This window comes from Myxocyprinus asiaticus, chromosome 49, assembly GCF_019703515.2.
Source record: "Myxocyprinus asiaticus isolate MX2 ecotype Aquarium Trade chromosome 49, UBuf_Myxa_2, whole genome shotgun sequence".
Lineage (NCBI taxonomy): Eukaryota > Metazoa > Chordata > Actinopteri > Cypriniformes > Catostomidae > Myxocyprinus > Myxocyprinus asiaticus.
In genome coordinates this window covers 21,575,621-21,594,305 of record NC_059392.1, presented here as the reverse complement: position 1 = coordinate 21,594,305, position 18,685 = coordinate 21,575,621, and the positions used below count along the sequence as shown (strand labels likewise).

The window sequence follows — 18,685 nt, the reverse complement described above, 5'->3', positions numbered from 1 at the left end:
TCTGTCTCCATAGATACCTGGATGGGAATCAGTTTGTTGCCGTGCCCACAGAGCTCTCTACTTTTAAATACCTGCAGCTCGTGTGAGTGTATTATGATTAAAATCGTGACCTTGAATCACTCCAGCCGTCCTCCTGCAGTTTCATATTCAGCCACCAGGGCAACCTGTCTTAAATATTCACATTCAAGGGCCTCTATACTGAACTTTACGCGTAACGTCCTACTTCATATAGTGGCCCACATTGGACCCTGGTTGGATCTTCCAGCAGGACAATGATCCAAAACAAACATGAAAATCAACACAAAAATGGTTCACTAACCACAAAATCAAAGTTCTTCCATGGCCATCCCAGCCCCCTGACCTGAACCCCATTTAAAATTTGTGGGGTGAACTGAAGTGGAGAGTCCACCAACATGGACCTCTGAATTGGAAGGATCTGTAGATATTCTGTATGGAGGAATGGTCTCAGATCCCTTGCCATGTGTTCTCCAACCTCATTAGGCATTATAAGAGAAGACTCAGAGCTGTTATCTTGGCAAAGGGAGGCTGCAAAAAGTATTGAATAAAAGGGTGCCAATAATTATGGCCAATGCGTTTTGGAGAAAAATGATTATTTAATAATGAGTTATTTCCCTCATTTCAATTGTTTTACTTCAATTAAATGTTAGATTTTTGTGAATTTTTTGAATGAAAGATAAAGGATAAACAATGCAGATTTTTTGTCACAGCCTTATTTGCTCATATTTACCATGGGTGCCAATATTTTTGGCCAATACTGTAGAATGTTTCACATTAAATGTAATGAGAGTACATGCCAGGGTTGTGAACCATTCTGAATTGAATTAAGAAAACTAATTAAATTCCTGAATTTTATTTGAATTTGAACTGAGGTAGCAAACAGGATGTAGAATTGCACTTCGAATTTAAGAAATGTAAAGGATTTAGAATTAAACTGGAATTAAATTCAAAGAAATACTCTTTTAAGTTGACAGAATTTAAGAAATCTTCTTAAAGTTCCCTAATCTAAATAAACAATTGTTACAATGGCAGATTTTAAGTCACGGCACCTTTACATTTTAAATTCAGTTTATTTACTTATAATTAATAATTGAATAAACATAATAAAAATAAGTTACCTAATCTAAATAGACCATTGTTACAATGCCAGATTTTAAGTCATGGCACCTTTATATTTTAAGTTCAGTTTATTTACTTATATTTAATAATTTAATAAACATAATACTTTTTTTATTATTATAGATTTTTTTATTCCACCTATAGAAATTTGTATTACACTTATTTCACTACAATTAATACATGTTTGTTTCATGGAACATGGGGAAAACACCTAATCTTCTGAAAAGCTATAATTTACTAATATATTACACAATCAATAGATTCAAGTTTTATTTGTATATTTATTTAGCTATTTATTAAGTTATCTGAAAACAATGTGGTTGACCATTTTTGGTACTGTATAGGAAAATAATTGTTTGATGTCTGTGTTAATTTTAATTGGTTAGATATCAGAGAAATATTAGATATTATAATATTTATGTTACAGAAATGTAGAGTAATTATGTCTAAAACGTAACCCCCCACCCTCAAAAAACAAAAACAAAAAACAAATCAAGGAATAAATCATCTATATAAATAAATGACTGTTAAATTTATCTCTATTGCCAGTCTGGAAATGTCACTTCCTATCATTCAAGTCCAAATTCCATTACAACTTCCTGTGGGGTATGGCCAATTTAAAGAAAGAGAACCAATTATGAAATTCAGAATTTTGCTCAACCATGCATAAGTTAAAATGTTTTGATGCACTTTAAACATTTCAGGGACTTGAGCAACAACAAAATCAGCTCCTTGTCCAACTCATCTTTTGCCAACATGAGTCAGCTCACAACACTGTAAGTATCACACAAACACACACACACACATGCACACATAAACATGTCATTAACTACTGTTGACTATTGATGATGTCAGTTTTTGAGATGTCTGCCTGTTTTGTTATAGCATCTTAAGTTACAATGCCCTGCGCTGTATCCCTCCTCTTGCGTTTGGAGGACTGTCCTCTCTTCGACTGCTGTAAGTTAATCATACTCCATTTCTTTCTAAACCATATCTCCAAACTATAATTACAACATTATTAAAAATTGTTCGCCTTAGATTTCTTAAATCAGCTTTACCTTATCATTTATTACACAAATTCGTATTTTTATGATTAAAACATTTGTGTGCTGTATTTATGAGTTAATCTTTTGACCTCAACCCACATCTTTCCTCCTCGCTGTTGTCCATTTACCGCAGATCTCTCCATGGCAACAATATTTCTGAACTACACCAAGAAATCTTCAGAGATGCTACATCTTTATCGCACCTGTGAGTCAAATCTGTTTTCTCTCTGTACACACAGATACATTCACACATGTGTATTGAAACGCATGCTTACACTGGTCACTGAACTCTTACTCTTACATGTATGAATACGTATGAGATAGCTGAGGTAGCGTGGCTTATACATTTATACATTTACTATATTTTTATACCAAGGGCCATTGGTGCAAACCCACTGTACTGTGACTGTCGCCTGCACTGGCTCTCCGACTGGGTGAAAAGTGGATACAAGGAACCTGGTATCGCCCGTTGTGCAGGGCCACAGGGCATGGAGGGCAAACTACTGCTTACAACACCTGGCAATAACTTTCAATGCACAGGTGGGTGAAAAAGCAGATGATAGTATAAAGAATGGCCATCTCCTGTGTGCAAACTGTTTGACGATTATTTACTTTTCAAAGTGTGATCTCCCTCAGGTCCTGTGGATCCATCTGTATCTGGGAAATGCAGCCCATGTTCTTCAAACCCCTGTCAGAATGAGGGCAGATGCCACAATGACCCCGTACATCTGTACAAGTGCACCTGTCCACAGGGTTACAAGGTCCTAATTATACACTGACAATGCTTTATATTATAGGAATGTTCTGGGTCTAAGTTGTTTGTTGTTAACCACAGAAGAAAATGTTAAAATAATGAAAAAATGTGTTACTGACATAATTCCTGTGGGTGGAGTTTGCTCAGTGAAAAAATATTGTTTTACAGCTTTAGGGATAGTTTATGGATCAACATAATGGATAGTTATGTCACATGTCATACAACATGTCATATGCTTGAAAGTTGATAATTCTTGTGAACAGCAAAAGAGAACAAGATTGACAACGACTACGTTTAAGCTTGCTCTGTTGCAACATTTTATTTACACATATGGTTGCCAACAATTCTGGGGTGCGTTTCCTTTACAACTACGTAACTCACTGCTTATTCCCACCATAGTATGATACACCATTGGAGAAATTAACTAGCAAGACATGACTGTTTCCTGAAACTATAGTAACTATGTCGCAAATCTTTTATTCAAACTATGTTGGTTCAACAATAAAGAGCTGTCATTAATGGCGTAACACAGGGGGTGGAGTAATAACTTCTGTGGATATCAAATTATAATAGTTCATTTGCACTTACTCCAGAAAGATGTTTAATGCACGAAAGCTGCTGAAGACACGAAAGCTGCGTGCACTATGTAAATGTGACAGATACATTGCACTGCAATATTGGGATTCCCCAGTGCACTTGAGCACATATAAGAATGCCACTTATGTGTTAACATGGACACATAAACTGTATTCTCCAACAAAAACCATGTGTTCAAGTGCTTTCTCTTAACAGCAGCAAATGTTTGAATGCCACTTTCTGCAAAACCCAGAAATATTTGTTTTCTTAAATGCTCGAAAACATGGTCAAAGTCTTGACAAAATGAAAGCTATATATAGAATAAAGATATAGAAGCCTCAGCAAAGTCAAATAATGTCCACACAGCAAACTAACAAGTAACTATTCTTCTAACCACAGGTAAGACCTGTAGTTACAACTTTACGATGCTTTACAATGCTGTTTGCGAATGTTCGTTGGAACTATGGTTTCAGGAAACACCAAATCATTGAACTATGTTGATAATGATGGAACTTGCGAACATATGTTGGCAAACTATGCTTTTGGGAAAAGCACCCCTGTAATAGCCGGGAAGTTTCTTGTTTTGGCCGAACTGAAGACTCCTATTTAAATGGCGAAACACTCAGGGGAGATATAGCCACCCCCTCCACCTTGGTCGTATGGTGGAATGCTCGAGGGGTACCCCTACCCCCATTTTGTCATGTATTGAAGCAGAAAAATGCTCAAATGTCCTGTATTCGCATTCCCTATTTTGGCTGGAATAAACACACCTATTGGTGTGTATTTAAATGGTGAAACGCTGAAGGGGGAAAGCAGTTGGATGGTGGAACGCTTGAGGATAAACATATCATCCCATTTTGAAGCAGCAAAATGCTCAAGCATCCCATATTCGCGTTCTAAATTTGGCTGCAATGAAGGTGCCTAATATTTAAGTGGCAAAATGCTCAAGGGGGACAGCAATTGAATGGCAAAATGCTTAACAGTCCCGTATTCGGGGGCCTGGGTAGCTCAGCATTTATTGACACTGACTACCACCCCTGGAGTTGCGAGTTTGAATCCAGGGTGTGCTGAGTGACTCCAGCCAGGCCTCCTAAGCAACCTAATTGGCCCGGTTGCTAGGTAGGGTAGAGTCACATGGGGTAACCTCCTCATGGTCACGATTAAAGTGGTTCTCGTTCTCAATGGGGCGCGTGGTAAGTTGTGCGTGGATTGTGGAGAGTAACATGAGCCTCCACATGCTGTGATTCTCTGCAGTGTCATGCACAGCAAGCCACATGATAAGATGCGCGGATTGACGGTCTCAGAAGCAGAGGCAACTGAGACTTGTCCTCCGCCACCCGGATTAAGGTGAGTAACCGCGCCACCACGAGAACCTAGTAAGTAGTGGGAATTGGGCATTCCAAAATTGGGGAGTAAAGGGGATATAAATATAAAAAAAGAGTCCCATATTCACATCTCGTATTCTGGCTGCAATGATGATGCTTATATTTGTGTATTTAAATGGTGAAATGCTTAAGATGCTCAAGGATCGCGGATGGATGCTTGAGGGGTCAAACCGCCCGCCATTTATCGCCCCATATTGAAGCGGCAAAATGCTCAAGTGTGCCGTTTCATATGTGTCCCGTATTTCGGTCAAAATGAAGATGCCTGTTGTAACATAGTTAAGCACCGAAATGCTAGAGGGGTATGGTGGTCAGATGTCAAAACGCTCAAGGAGGAAAGTGGTCAAATGGCAAAACACTCAAGGGTCCCTCCCCCTCACACAGTCCCATACTGAAGCAGCAAAATGCTCAAGCTTCCCATATTCTGGCCCAAATAAAATGCATATTGTTGTATATTTAAGTAACGAGACACTCAAGGGGTAAGGTGGTCTGTTGTTTGTGGGGAAATACCACCCCCCCACCCCCGTATCATCCTGTACTGAAACAGCAAATTGCACAAGCATCCTGTATTTGCATGCAATATTTTTGCCGAAATGAAGACACCTACAGTTTAGTTGTAATGAGGCAGGCGAGGATTAAAGGTCTAAATGCAGCTTTAAAGAAACAAACACTGGGAACAAGGCACAGAACATAATGGAACACATGCAAAGACTGACAACGAAACCAGGGGAAACAAGGGCTTAAATACACAAGGGAAAACAAGAGGACGAGGAACACCTAGGGAAACAATCAGGGTAAACCAATCATAAAATGAAACTACAAAGGACTACACAGGAAACAGGAACGGGGGACTAAGCAACAAGAATTTCAACATAAAAGTCTAGGCACAAACAGGGAATATGTGACAGAGCCCCCCCTTTAAGGAGCGGATTCCAGACGCTGCACAAAAAGAAAATGTCCATGGGGTGTGGGAGGGAGGGGGAAACAGGCAGTTAAAGGGGGCTCAAGGGGCAAGGGGAGCAGAGGAACAAGGCAAAACAGAAGACCAGGTTGGTGCTGAAGGAATAGACCAGGGTGGAGCTTGCAGAGCAGGAGACTTGAGCGTTGCCGGCAGAGCTGGATACCAAGGCAGAGCAGGCGGAGCTGGAGACTCAGAGGGTTGAGGTGGAGCTGGGGGCTCGGAAGACTGAGGCAGAGCCGGTGGGAGTGAGGACCAAGGTGGAGCCAGATGGATGGAGGACCCCGGTAGAACCGAAGGGGTGGAGGGCCCAGGTGCAGCCAAGGGCCCGGAAGTCTGTGGTGGAACCAGGGGGTCGACAGACCAAGGCGGAGTCAGACCCCGTGAAGGCGAAGGGATGACGGGCCATGGTGGAGCCGAGGGGCTGAGGAGCCACGGTGGAGCTGATGGGTCGACGGGTCTAGGCGGAGTCATGAGCTCAGAGGGCCGAGGTGGAGACGGAGGGTCAGAACCCTTGTGCTGAAACAACAATTCTGAAGACCACAGTGGATCTGGTTGGAGAGGAGACCGTGGTTGTGCCGGTAGAGCCCGAGGGCTGAGGAGAGCCGGCTGCAGGGCAGGGACTGGGTCAGGAGGCCTGGGAGGCAGACACAGGGCCAGGACTGAGTCAGGAGGCCTTAGAGGTGGACACAGGGTCAGGACTGGGTCAGGAGGCCTGGGAGATGGACACAGGGCCAGGACTGGGTCAGGAGGCCTGGGAGGCGGACACAGGGCCAGGACTGGGTCTGGAGGCCTGGGAGATGGACACAGGGCCAGGACTGGGTCAGGAGTCCTGGGAGGCAGACACAGGTTCAGGAGGCCTGGGAGGTGGACACAGGTTCAGGACTGAGTCAGGAGGCCTGGGAGGCAGTCTCAGAGCAGGGACTGGGTCAGGAGGCCTGGGAGGCAGACACAGGGCCAGGACTGGGTCAGGAGGCAGGGACTGGGTCAGGAGGCCTGGGAGGAAAACACAGGGCCAGGACTGGGTCAGGCAGCGGAGCTGCTGGAGGAGGAGTGGGCAGAGCTGCTATAAGAGGAGTCTCTGGGAGAGCGGACGGAATTGCTGGAGGAGGAGTCTCTGGGAGAATGGAGAGAACCACTGTAGGTGGAGTCTCTGGGAGAGCAGATGGAACCGCGGGAGGAGGAGTCTCTGGGAGAGCGGACGGAGTCATGGAAGATGCTGAGGGTGGAGTCACCACAGTCAGGAGCGCTGGCAGCGACTGGGAAACGGCCTCCATGGTCATGGGCATTGGCAATGATAGGGGAATGACCTCCGTTGGCTGTGGCAGGCGTGGGCATTGATAACCCGTGAGGAATGGCCTTCGTGGCCGAATGCACCGACATCAGTGGGGGAATCATCCACCTTGGAAGACAGTGCTAAAAACAGCAAGGTAAGTTCCGTGGCCATCGGAGCAGGTGGTGGCGGAGAAACGGCTGTCATGGCTGAGAGATTTGGCAGGGTAGGAGCACTGGGTTCATCCTTACATGAAGGGAAAGAACTCTCCAGAGTGATGTTGATATATTCCCTCCATCTGAGTTCTTCCATCTCTGGTAAGTCTACATTGTGGTGGTAATTCAAACCGATCCAAAAAATAGATTTTAAGTGTGAATCACCATAGTTTGATCGGCTCGCAATACCCCAAAAAACGAGCACAGTAATCCACAAGAGGAAGGTCGGCCAAAGACAGTTCAGAAAATTCTGGGTCAGTCTTTCTGTAATGAGGCAGGCGAGGATTAAAGATGTAAATGCAGCTTTTAATCAAACAATAAGGTAAACAAAGTAACTCAGAATATAAAGAAACAAACACTGGGAACAAGGCACAGAACATAATGGAACACATGCAAAGACTGACAAAGAAACCAGGGGAAACAAGGGCTTAAATACACAAGGGAAAACAAGGGAACGAGGAATGCCTGGGAAAAATCTTGGTAAACCAATCATAAAATGAAACTACAAAGGACAACAAAACTAACACAGGAAACAGGAACGGGGAACTAAGCAACAAGAATTTCAACATAAAAGTCTAGGCACAAACAGGGAATACGTGACATGAGTATCTAAGCGGCAAAATGCTAGAGGAGGGTGGCGATCAGCCGGTGAAATATTTTGGCTTTAAACCATCCAGAATGTCTTGTCCGATTGACCATTGTAAATGCATTACTGCAAACATGATTTTCTTTTTTTTGGTTTTGTTTTTACAAACCTAGGACTAGTCAAAATGATTGTCTATGGTAATCAGGCCACAGATACTGTTGGTAAACTTTGACTTGTCTTAAACCTGTAAAGTTATTTTAAAACAAGTAAAAGTTAAAGTAAATTAATGAACTGTCCAATTTTGTAGTTTTACTCTATAGTTTTACTTAAATAGTTGATTGTCTCAAATCTTTCCACTGTACCTTGGGATTTCTTAGGGGAAAAGCTGTGAGGTCCTTGTTAATGCTTGTGAGGGAAATCCATGTGTAAATGGAGGAACCTGTCACAGTGAAGAGGCTAGAAAAGGCTTCAGGTGAGAACACACACATTGTTATTCCACTAATAAGATACAGAAAAAAACAGAGAAGAGGCATATATGAAGAACTTAACTTTGCATGTCCATGCACAGCTGTATGTGTCCACTGGGATATGATGGTCAGTTCTGTGAGGTGGATGTTGATGATTGTGTGGATAGCAAGTGTGAAAATGGCACCATCTGTGTGGATAGAGTGGGAAACTACACCTGCGTCTGTCCTCACCCCTTTTCAGGTAAATATTACAGTTAATTACTAAGGGTACACTAATTACTAAAGAGTGCAATAGTGCTGGTGATATGATTGATAAATAAGTGTAAATGTATGTTACAGGCCAAAGGTGTGAAGAATATGAGGAAGATCTGTGTTATCCTGGTCAAAATCCATGTCATCGCGGCTCCACGTGTATACCAACCGTCACAGGACCTAAGTAAGTGTAGCGCTGCAATACTCTTGAGCTGCATTCCAATTCGCAGGGTCCCAACGCAGTGTTCACTGTTCCATACTCACTGAGCACGGGATATCTGTTGAAGTTCACTTAATTTGAAAAAAGTATTTCTTTTGGAATACCCTGTAACGTTATCAAACACAGACAATGTTTGAGTCGCACAGATTTTGGGTTCAAGTAAGATGACATAATATACGTTAATACATATAAATATAATATAAATAACCGTACATTCATATATATACATTTTTATAATACATTCACGTATATTCTTATAAAAGATGTGCTAATATACATATTAAAATCAATATATTTCTCCAGACTTGTAAGTGACTGTTGCTGTTAACTGTTATATGACCTACTGCATTGTTATGAAAATGGATGTAATGGTCACATTTTGTGCGCTTTGCATCGCGCACAACCCATAAATACACTGCTGAGGTGACTTAGGCTTAATTAAAATGCCAGTGTCGCAAACCCCTTTTGTTTATTTTATTTTAGCGTTTATTTTATCCACAGTACATCAGTCCTCTGATGGTTCGCAATGACGATATACACTTAGTCTCTATGCCGTTGGGAGTTCCCCTTCCAACTGTACATAAATGCTCCCTTCGGATTGGTATCTCATTTAAAATGGCGCCCCTTACAAAACATTTTGAGTTCTGGCAAACTAGTCGCAAATTTGCCACAAATTCCCACTCATTATTTTCACATGCAAATGTTTGCCAGAAATTTGCAGCTCTTCATCTGTAGTGCTGAACCTGCAGCAAACCTTTGGTAACAATGGACAATTTGCTGCAAATTTGCAGTAAAGCTCATTTGCATGTGAAAATAATCATTGGCAAATTTGCTATGAACTCTTGATTTTTGTAAGGGTGAATAATGTGTAAAGTATCGGTTGATAGGAACGTACCTTTGGACAGTCTGGGGAGTAATCTGATTACAAAGTAATTAGATACTGAATTAGTTTTAAAATAAAAAACAGTTATGTAATGCATTACAATTTTAATTCTTGTAATCAGATTATAGTTACTGACTTTCAAATAAGTAAACTACTTTAAAGTGCATTACTTGAGTTAAACATATTTCAAAAATAATTTTATTTATGTAGAATACATTTAAAACATGTATTATTTTCATGTGTACATCTGTTTATTTGTATGTGACAGCTAAAGGGACAACGAGACTTAACAAGGAGGAAATGTAGATTTTTCTTTTGAGTGTAGAAACAAAAACTTTGTGAAAATTTTTTTAGAATGTAACTTAGAAGTAATGTGATTACTTTCCAGGAAGTAATCAATATAGTAATCTTATTACAATTGAAAAGTAATTTGCAATGTCAAATTTTGAGATAAATTCTTGAACTTAACCTCTGAAACCACTTTTCTTTTGGTTGACGCCAACAAGCCCAACCCCTCCCTTCCAGCCACCTGTCATAAACACCAATCAATACAATTAATCCAATCAATTACTGATTATTGATTTTTTCACTATCGAGCCAGTGCGAGCTAGGGCTATCAACAAGCCATCCGGGGCCAATAGCCTCGAGACCAAAATCGATCTGCGTTCCCACCATCAGGCCAATAGCCCTGCAGCGTTGCCCTAAAACCTGCTCTTAATACGCCGCCCTGTTGCCAACGTCACACACCCCGCCCATTTCACAAGCAAGAGGGAAGCTCAAGCTGAGGTATCATGTTATCTAGTTACCTAGAATATCGTGTGTAACCATTAGCTAGCAAGATAAGTTAGTGTTGACAACTCACCGACTGTAACTGCCATGGTGTCCCGAGTGGTCTCTCCACTAACAGTGACCTCGAACCATGGAAAGTTCTTCTTTTGGGCACCACTTTGTCCATTGTGCATTTTAACGGATTTGTACTGTGCCTGCAATTTTCAAATTTTTCCTGAACCTGTACCGTTGTGCGCTGGATACACAACCTGGCAAGTTCGGCGATCTTGATGCTGACCCTCTGACCTGACTCAGCAAAACTCCGCCTTTGACAGTGACCCCGCCTCAATCCTCAGTTGGCCTTGTTTGGCCCAAGGGTAATCGGCGGAGGAAGCCTCGAGGAGGCACGATGAAGCCCTGGAAATGACAGTGGGAACACAACTGGCCCTGGCATGCACTAGCACGCCCTTATTTGGCCCGATAGTGGAAACGCGGCTATTAATCCAAGTCCCACTCTACAGTTTTATTCTTATTGAATATTCTGACTCATCTGTAAAAATGCCACATTATGGAAGTTGAAATGGGTTGAAAAATGGCTTTTAGGTCATTCAACAGTAACAAAAACAAACAATGGTTTTTCCATTCTTTTTTGGACATGGTACCATAGTAATGCCATGTTTGTTTTTGGACATACCATGGTTGCACCATTTGAAATACCTTGGAGTACCATGTAAAAATCATAAAAAGTAAATGTAATTAAAAAAAAAAAAAAAAAACATATATCAAGTTAATTGTAGCCATTTTTCAGCTATTGTTAGGTTTTTAATGGTGCAATACAAAAATACACACAAAGAAAATACAGGCTACTCTCAGTTTAAAGCTGTTTTGGATACCACAACAGTGCTGTTCGTATGAGAAACAAAGAAGTAAAATAAATATATCAATAAAGAAGGGTGGGGGGGATAGCATATAAGACTATAGAATGGAATAATATTGTGTATTTCTTTTTAGATGCATCTGTCCACCTGGTTTTGTGGGCGATGATTGCAGTGTTGATTATAATGAATGCGAGGGACATTATTGTCAGAATGGAGCGCAGTGTGTGGATCATGTGGCTGGATATTCCTGCATTTGCCCACAAGGTTACAGGTAAGTCAACACACGCCAGTAAACAAATCTGAATCTTTATTATAAAATGCTTTTTACATTTAATTTCATCCTGTTGTGTTGTAGTGGTCGATTATGTGAGGTGGCTCTTTCTCTATCTGGCTGTGAGTTGGTGTACTGTGACAATGGCGCCCCCTGTGCGGAGAGTGAAGGTGGTGCATTTTGTCAGTGTCTCCCTGGGTATGGAGGGCCACGCTGTGAAAAGCTCCTCAGTGTCAACTTCATTGACAGAGATTCATACCTGCTGCTAAGTGAAGTAAAACACTGGCCCCAGACCAACATTACTCTACAGGTACTTTTGAAACCACACATAAATTCACATTCATAGAATCCTTCATAATCAGACCTAGAATTACAAACCACTAAAACTGGAAACATTTTGACTCATGTTTGTTTGCGCATTGACCTTTTGTCTATAAAACATCTGCCAAACGAGTAACTGTAAATGTAATTTAAAAAAACATATGTCAATGTAATTGTAGCCATTTTTGTTTCCACTATTGTTAGGCCTTTCATGTGCCTTTGCTCTTTGAACACACTTGCACACTTAAAGATGCAATACAAAAAGAAAGTTTAGACTACTCTCATTATGAAGTACAGCCAGTTATACTCATTAAGATCCACATATGGGCGCTCATCTTGCACATGCACTTTTGGCCTATTCGTTTTTAAAACTAAACAATGTATCTACACCAATCAGCCACAACATAAAAACCACCTGCCGCATCTGGGCTGGTTTGAGTATTTCTGCAACTGCTGATCTCCTGGGATTTTCACACACAACAGTCTCTAGAATTTACTCTGAATGGTGCCAAAAACAAAAAACATTCAGTGAGCGGCAGTTCTGTGGATGGAAATGCCTTGTTGATGAGCGAGGACAACAGAGAATGGCCAGACTGGTTTAAACTGACAGAGTCTATGGTAACTCAGATAACCACTCTGTACAATTGTGGTGAGAAGAGTAGCATCTCAGAATGCTATTCTGAGATGCGGGTTGGCGCTGTTTTGGTGGCACGAGTGGAACCTACACAATATTAGGCAGGTGGTTTTTATGTTGTGGCTGATTGGTGTATGTGAACCTAGTGTTGGACTCAGTGTGAATAGTTTTGATGAAAAAAAATCCTTTACTGTGCTGACCCATAATATGTTACTGCAGGTCTCCACAGCTGAGGACAAAGGGATTCTTCTGTACAATGGAGTCAATGACCACATCGCTGTAGAGCTGCATGAAGGACACATCAAAGTGACCTATGATTCAGGAAACCAGCCGGGCAGTGCCATTTTCAGGTGCTTACAATAAAAATCAAGCTTGACTCATTGTTTATCATGTAAACATCTATATATTCTATAATTCACTGGCTCATTTACCTGTTCCCGCAGCTCTGAAATAGTGAATGATGGACAGTTTCATACAGTTGAGTTGGTTACTTATGACCGGATGGTCAACCTCTCCATTGATGGAGGTCTTCCCACGACACTGGACAGCCTGGGACACGTCCAACCCCTCACAAAAGATGCCCCACTATATGTAGGGGGTAAGATGTGCATTATATTTTGTCCTCTTGTCACATAGACTGTAAAAAAAAAAAAAAAATCTGTTGAAATTACGGTTAAAAACAAACAAAAAACTGGCATTTGTGGTTGACAGAAACTAATTAGCACCATAATGTACATAACTGACAACAAAAATAGGAAACATAACTACTTAAAGTATATTTGAATTTGATATCATGCAGGGACTTTTAGGAAAGTACTTTTACTGTTTTTCACCGTAAATTAAAAGGTGACTAATTATGACGTATTTTTTAAACTTAATTTTAACCATATTTAAAAATACATAATAAAACAATATTTTAAAATACGTAATAAAATACATAATTTTAACAATATTTACTGTAAAAGTGTATCGTCTTAGCATAAATTATATGGTAATTAATACATTTTCTTCTAAAACACACACACACACACAGTGGAGTTTCAAGGTGGAAAGCAGCAGCTTCCTTCATGATGTTCTGCTATGGACAGCATGCCTGTTTGTTTTCCGTATAGTAGACTCATGAACAGAGGTTTTAACCAGTTTCAATAATTCCTTCAATTCTTTAGCTGTCACTCTAGGGTTCTTTTTTACATAATAGAATTCTGTAGTGTGCCCGTTGAGTCATCTTGGCTGGATAGCCACTTCTAGGGAGAGTAGCTACAGTACTAAATCATCTCCATTTATAGAAAATTTGTCTAACTGTGGACAGATGAATATTAAAGCTCTTTGAGATAACTTTGTAACCCTTTCCAGCTTTATGCAAAGCTACAATTCTTGATGGTCTTCTGAGATTTCTTTTTTGCAAGGCATGGTCCACATCAGCAGGTGCTTCTTGTGAATAACAAACTCAAAATGTCTGAGTGCTTTTTTAGGTCAAAGTAGCTCTAACCCACACCTCCAATCTCATTTCATTAATTGGATGCCAGTTTTGGCAATTCCTGACTCTAATTAGCTTTTGTTGATGTCATAAGCCTAGGGGTTCACATACTTTTTCCAACCTATCTTTTGAATGATGTATTCAACATGTGCAAGAACAATACAATAATTTGTGTGTCATTAGTTAAAACAGATTAGTTTTGTTCATTATTGTAACTTAGATGAAGATCAAACTAGATTTTAAGACAAAATTATCCATAAATGCAGGTAACTCCAAAGGGTTCACATACTTTTTCAGAATTACCTGCATTTATGTACAATTTTGTCTTAAAATCTAGTTTGATATTCCTATATATATATATATATATATATATATATATATATATATATATATATATATATATATATGTGTGTGTATACACACACTGGCGGCCAAAAGTTTGGAATAATGTACAGATTTTGCTGTTTCGGAAAGGAAACTGGTACTTTAATTCACCAAAGTGGCATTCAACTGATCACAAGTAGAGTCAGGACATTACTGATGTAAAAAACAGCACCATCACTATTTAAGTAATGTCCTGACTCTACTTTGTGATCAGTAAAAGGCACTTTGGTGAAGTAAAGTACCAATTTCCTTCCAAAACAGCAAAATCTGTACATTATTCCAAACTTTTGGCCGCCAGTGTATATATATATTGCAGTGTTTTTAAATCAGATGTGTTGCCTTTCTAAAATATAATGTATATTTAAACAAATTATATGGATAATTCATACATTCTACTTGCGAGTGCATAATGTTTACAGTATTTTACAGTAAAATTATATGTATTGACTTGCTGAATATAATATGTATTTCACCATAAATTATATGTAACCTTTACTTCCAATTATTTTTTTTATTTTACTTGACATATTTACATATTATTTGACAAAAAACTAAACAACAACAACAACAAATACAGTAAAATAACTGTTTTCCCATCAGGTATGCCTGAAAATGCCCAGTCGCTCTCTTTCAACCAGTGGCCTACTCTCAATGGCTCCAGTTTTCAAGGCTGCATACGGAATCTCTACATTAATAACGAGCTGCAGGACTTTACTCGTACACAGATGAAACCTGGAGTGGTGCCTGGGTGCCTGCCCTGTCAAGAACTACGCTGTGTGCATGGACTGTGCCAGCCAAACACTGCGGTCGGGCCTGTGTGCCACTGTCAGCCAGGCTGGGGTGGGCAACACTGTGATCAGGTCCTACTTGAAGCTGCTACCAACCCTTGCCAAAAAAACAAGTGAGTACACTGCACAAAAAGAAGCAGAAGAAGAAAAAAGAAAATCATAATAATAATAATTATTATTATTAAATCTTGTTTTCCAGGATAAATATCTTTAAATTCTTAAAACAAAATAGCAAATATTATTAAGCCTTTTTCAGAAAATTTATTTTGAAATAAGTTTTTTTCTTCTTATTTGAAGAATAAACCATAAAGTTTCATAAATAGTTACTAAGGAACATGACAATTTCAATAAAATATAATCTAATGTGATATCATGTTGTAACTTCTAGAAACATCCTCTCACTGTTTTCACCATAAATTATAAGGTGACTTGTATTTTTCATTTTTTAAATACTAATACTAATAATAAACTGTGAAAGTACATTTATTTTCTTATATATTTTCACCCAAAACTATATGGTGATTAATACTTTCTACTTAAAAAAAAAAAAAAAAAATATATATATATATATATATATATATATATATTTATTTTTTTTACAGTGTTTTAAAGTAAAAAATTTCAAAATATTTTTTATCTTGTTTTCCAGTAAAAATGTCTTAAAATCCTTAAGAATGTATTTTAAAAAATCAGTTAAACAAATTTGAGGAAATAAATATAAAGGAATATATCTAGAATTAAGTTTATCTGACAATTAATTTTTCTTGTTTTAAGCATAAACCCCACTGAATGTTATTAGATTTATGCTTAAAACAAAAAATATGGAAGTTACCAAATTTACCACAAGTATGTGTATATTTGCTATTTTTCAGTAGCTTTAAATGTGGCTCATCCAATCAGAATAAAAAACTGAAACTATCCAATATAGTTTTGAGTCTTGTTTAACTAAAGCATTACATAATTTGAAGCTGTTTTTGCACTGATGTCATCAGTTGTTTTGAATAATCTTGGTGTGCGTCCATCAAATTCCAATTAAAAGTAGTAAATAATCAAATGAGATAAGAAGTAACTTTCAAGTATTTAATTCACTGGTTAATCAAAAAATTATCACATGGGTATTAAATATAAAATCCTAATAAAATCTAAAAATATTTCGAATAAAATAACATCAATTTATATTTTTATATAAAAATATAAAATATTTATAATATTACTGTACTACAATTTCATATACTGCCCACCCCTACATCTCTCTCTCTCTCCGTTTTTTCCTTATTCCTTCACTTCCTGTAAGGTGTGTCCATGGCACCTGTATTCCAGTAGACATACAATCCTATCACTGCAAGTGTACAGAGGGTTTCCAAGGCCCCCTATGCAGTCAACAGTATGCAACGCCCAGCCCTTGCACAGCGCTTTCATGCCAACACGGCTACTGTGAGATCTCACAGACGGGGCAGGCACAGTGCATCTGTGACAGTGGCTACAGCGGCCAGTTATGTGACTTAGGTAACTACAAAGTCACATTTTTGTTTTTTCATTCTTGTTTGGACTATTCCTTTAAGTTGAATTCAGTTTTTAGACTTGCATTACAGTAATAGTCACTAAATATGTGTCTACGCCCTTTTGATTTCAGTAGCTCCTTGTCAGGGCGAATCCGTGAGGGATTTCCATCGCATGCGCCGTGGTGAAGTCCAGTGTCAGAGCACGCAGCCCCTGTCCTGGGTGGAGTGTCGCGGCGGCTGCAGGGTGGACACGGGCTTCTGCTGTACCAGCATCAGGATACGGCGCAGACGATACAGTTTTGAGTGCGACGATGGCACTTCATTCACACAGGTCGTAGAAAAGACGGTAGAATGTGGCTGTGAAAAGTGCGTCTAATCACACAGATGGAAGATAACAAGCTGCGGAGGACATGTTAAAAATTGTGTCAATGATTTAGAAATAGTGTGTTATTGTATCTATGTATCATGAACGATAACATCTGTGATGTAGAGAGGTTTGAACTATTTAAGAAATGATAACTCCTGCATGAGAATGGTCTAAATGGTTGACGTCTAAATATTGTGAGCTACAGAGTTGTGCTGTCAGTCAAACAAATTATTAAATATAGTAATAAGTTTCTTAATTTTAATTATACAGTTTAACAGACAGCATGCTATACAGGATTTATAGTATTAGTAATATAATTTGTAATATTGTAAAATAATTAACATTTTTAAGTTTGATTGTAATATATACTGTCATCCATTTTAAAATATAGTATTTTTGTATGTTAAACACCGACACTGGTGACATTGGTACAGTTTTTTACCTTTTAGTCTGTTTTCTATCCACAATTTTTTTATTTTATTTAATGCAGTCTCATACAAGCGTTCTTGTGTTTGCAAGTGATTTTGTTTCTATTTATTTCATTAAAGATTTCTTTTGTCTCCTAAAAAAGTTATTTTATTTTATCTAGTGTGTGATTTTTACAGCGCAAGTGGGCGTGAACGGGACCGTTTGCGCTATCTGTGGGTGTATGTGCGAAAACTGTGGGTGTATTGTTTGTTAATGAAATGGTGCAAAGCGCAATTTGCTATTTTTCTGAGAAATAGGTCACTGTGCCAAGACCTTTCAAAAGCACGCCTGTTTGCAGTGCAACATCTAAATTCAGTTCCTGCATTAGCAGTTTGGAGATTCCACCAGCAGGTAGTAATATAGTTCATGTCCAAGCTCTTAGAATATAGTGGAACATCAAACGATGTCCATGCCGATCACTGTTGTAGCTATTTAATGAAACACATATTTATGAGATTTCTGTTGAACTATCTTTAGATCATGGTTTATTTTAATTATAATTTTTAATGTTTATATATACAGTTGTGCTTATAATCAAATTTATATTGGTATTTTTCCACCTGTTGTCGTAGAGTGATTTTTAAGTCACTGCAAAAGGGGCCAGTGGAAGAGGTTGCAGAGAGTAAAATGTTTGGATTTGTTATGATTTTTTGAGCACTTCATCATTTTGATTATATTTTCATTTTGTTTGAAGTGTAATTTCAATGTAGAAATGTTTTGGTTTATTTTTTTCATGTTTCAATAAATTAATTACATTTTTCAAAATCAAAATCGCCCCATAGAAGTGAATTGCAGGTCGATACAATTACTATTAATACTAACTATGATGTGTGTTAGAAGATGAAAATGATTAATAATACTTACATTATCTATAATTGGAGTGTAAATCCAAATCTTGACGAGAACCACATTTTCCATTCATATAAAACATTGAACAGTTAATACACAAAAGAACTGGTGCTTGACAGGAAATAGAATATATAGGACACAAAAATGTGCAGTATCAGAGAATTAAATTGCACTTGACCCAGCCTATTAGCGCCTTGTGCGTGCAATTTCGCCAAACCCACTTGCTGCT

At 38.8% G+C, this 18,685-nt stretch overlaps 1 protein-coding gene across 4 annotated transcripts in view; it reads left to right on the top strand.

Moving 5' to 3' along the window:
• The window catches only part of LOC127438441 (slit homolog 1 protein-like), a 71,791-nt gene extending 53,531 nt beyond the window's left edge, over positions 1-18,260 (top strand). For 3 of the 4 annotated variants that reach the window (XM_051694033.1, XM_051694032.1, XM_051694035.1), the window contains 16 exons: positions 14-82; positions 1,842-1,913; positions 2,023-2,094; positions 2,317-2,388; positions 2,560-2,723; positions 2,820-2,944; positions 8,305-8,399; positions 8,496-8,635; positions 8,734-8,830; positions 11,529-11,666; positions 11,751-11,976; positions 12,841-12,971; positions 13,065-13,219; positions 15,083-15,383; positions 16,565-16,776; positions 16,904-18,260. In XM_051694033.1, coding sequence (XP_051549993.1) covers positions 14-82; positions 1,842-1,913; positions 2,023-2,094; positions 2,317-2,388; positions 2,560-2,723; positions 2,820-2,944; positions 8,305-8,399; positions 8,496-8,635; positions 8,734-8,830; positions 11,529-11,666; positions 11,751-11,976; positions 12,841-12,971; positions 13,065-13,219; positions 15,083-15,383; positions 16,565-16,776; positions 16,904-17,148 — 2,314 coding nt within the window. In that variant the 3' untranslated portion in view covers positions 17,149-18,260. The remainder of the gene's footprint in view (positions 1-13; positions 83-1,841; positions 1,914-2,022; positions 2,095-2,316; positions 2,389-2,559; positions 2,724-2,819; positions 2,945-8,304; positions 8,400-8,495; positions 8,636-8,733; positions 8,831-11,528; positions 11,667-11,750; positions 11,977-12,840; positions 12,972-13,064; positions 13,220-15,082; positions 15,384-16,564; positions 16,777-16,903) is intronic. The other variant, XM_051694034.1, reaches the window with a different exon arrangement.
• The last annotated feature ends 425 nt before the right edge of the window (positions 18,261-18,685 follow it).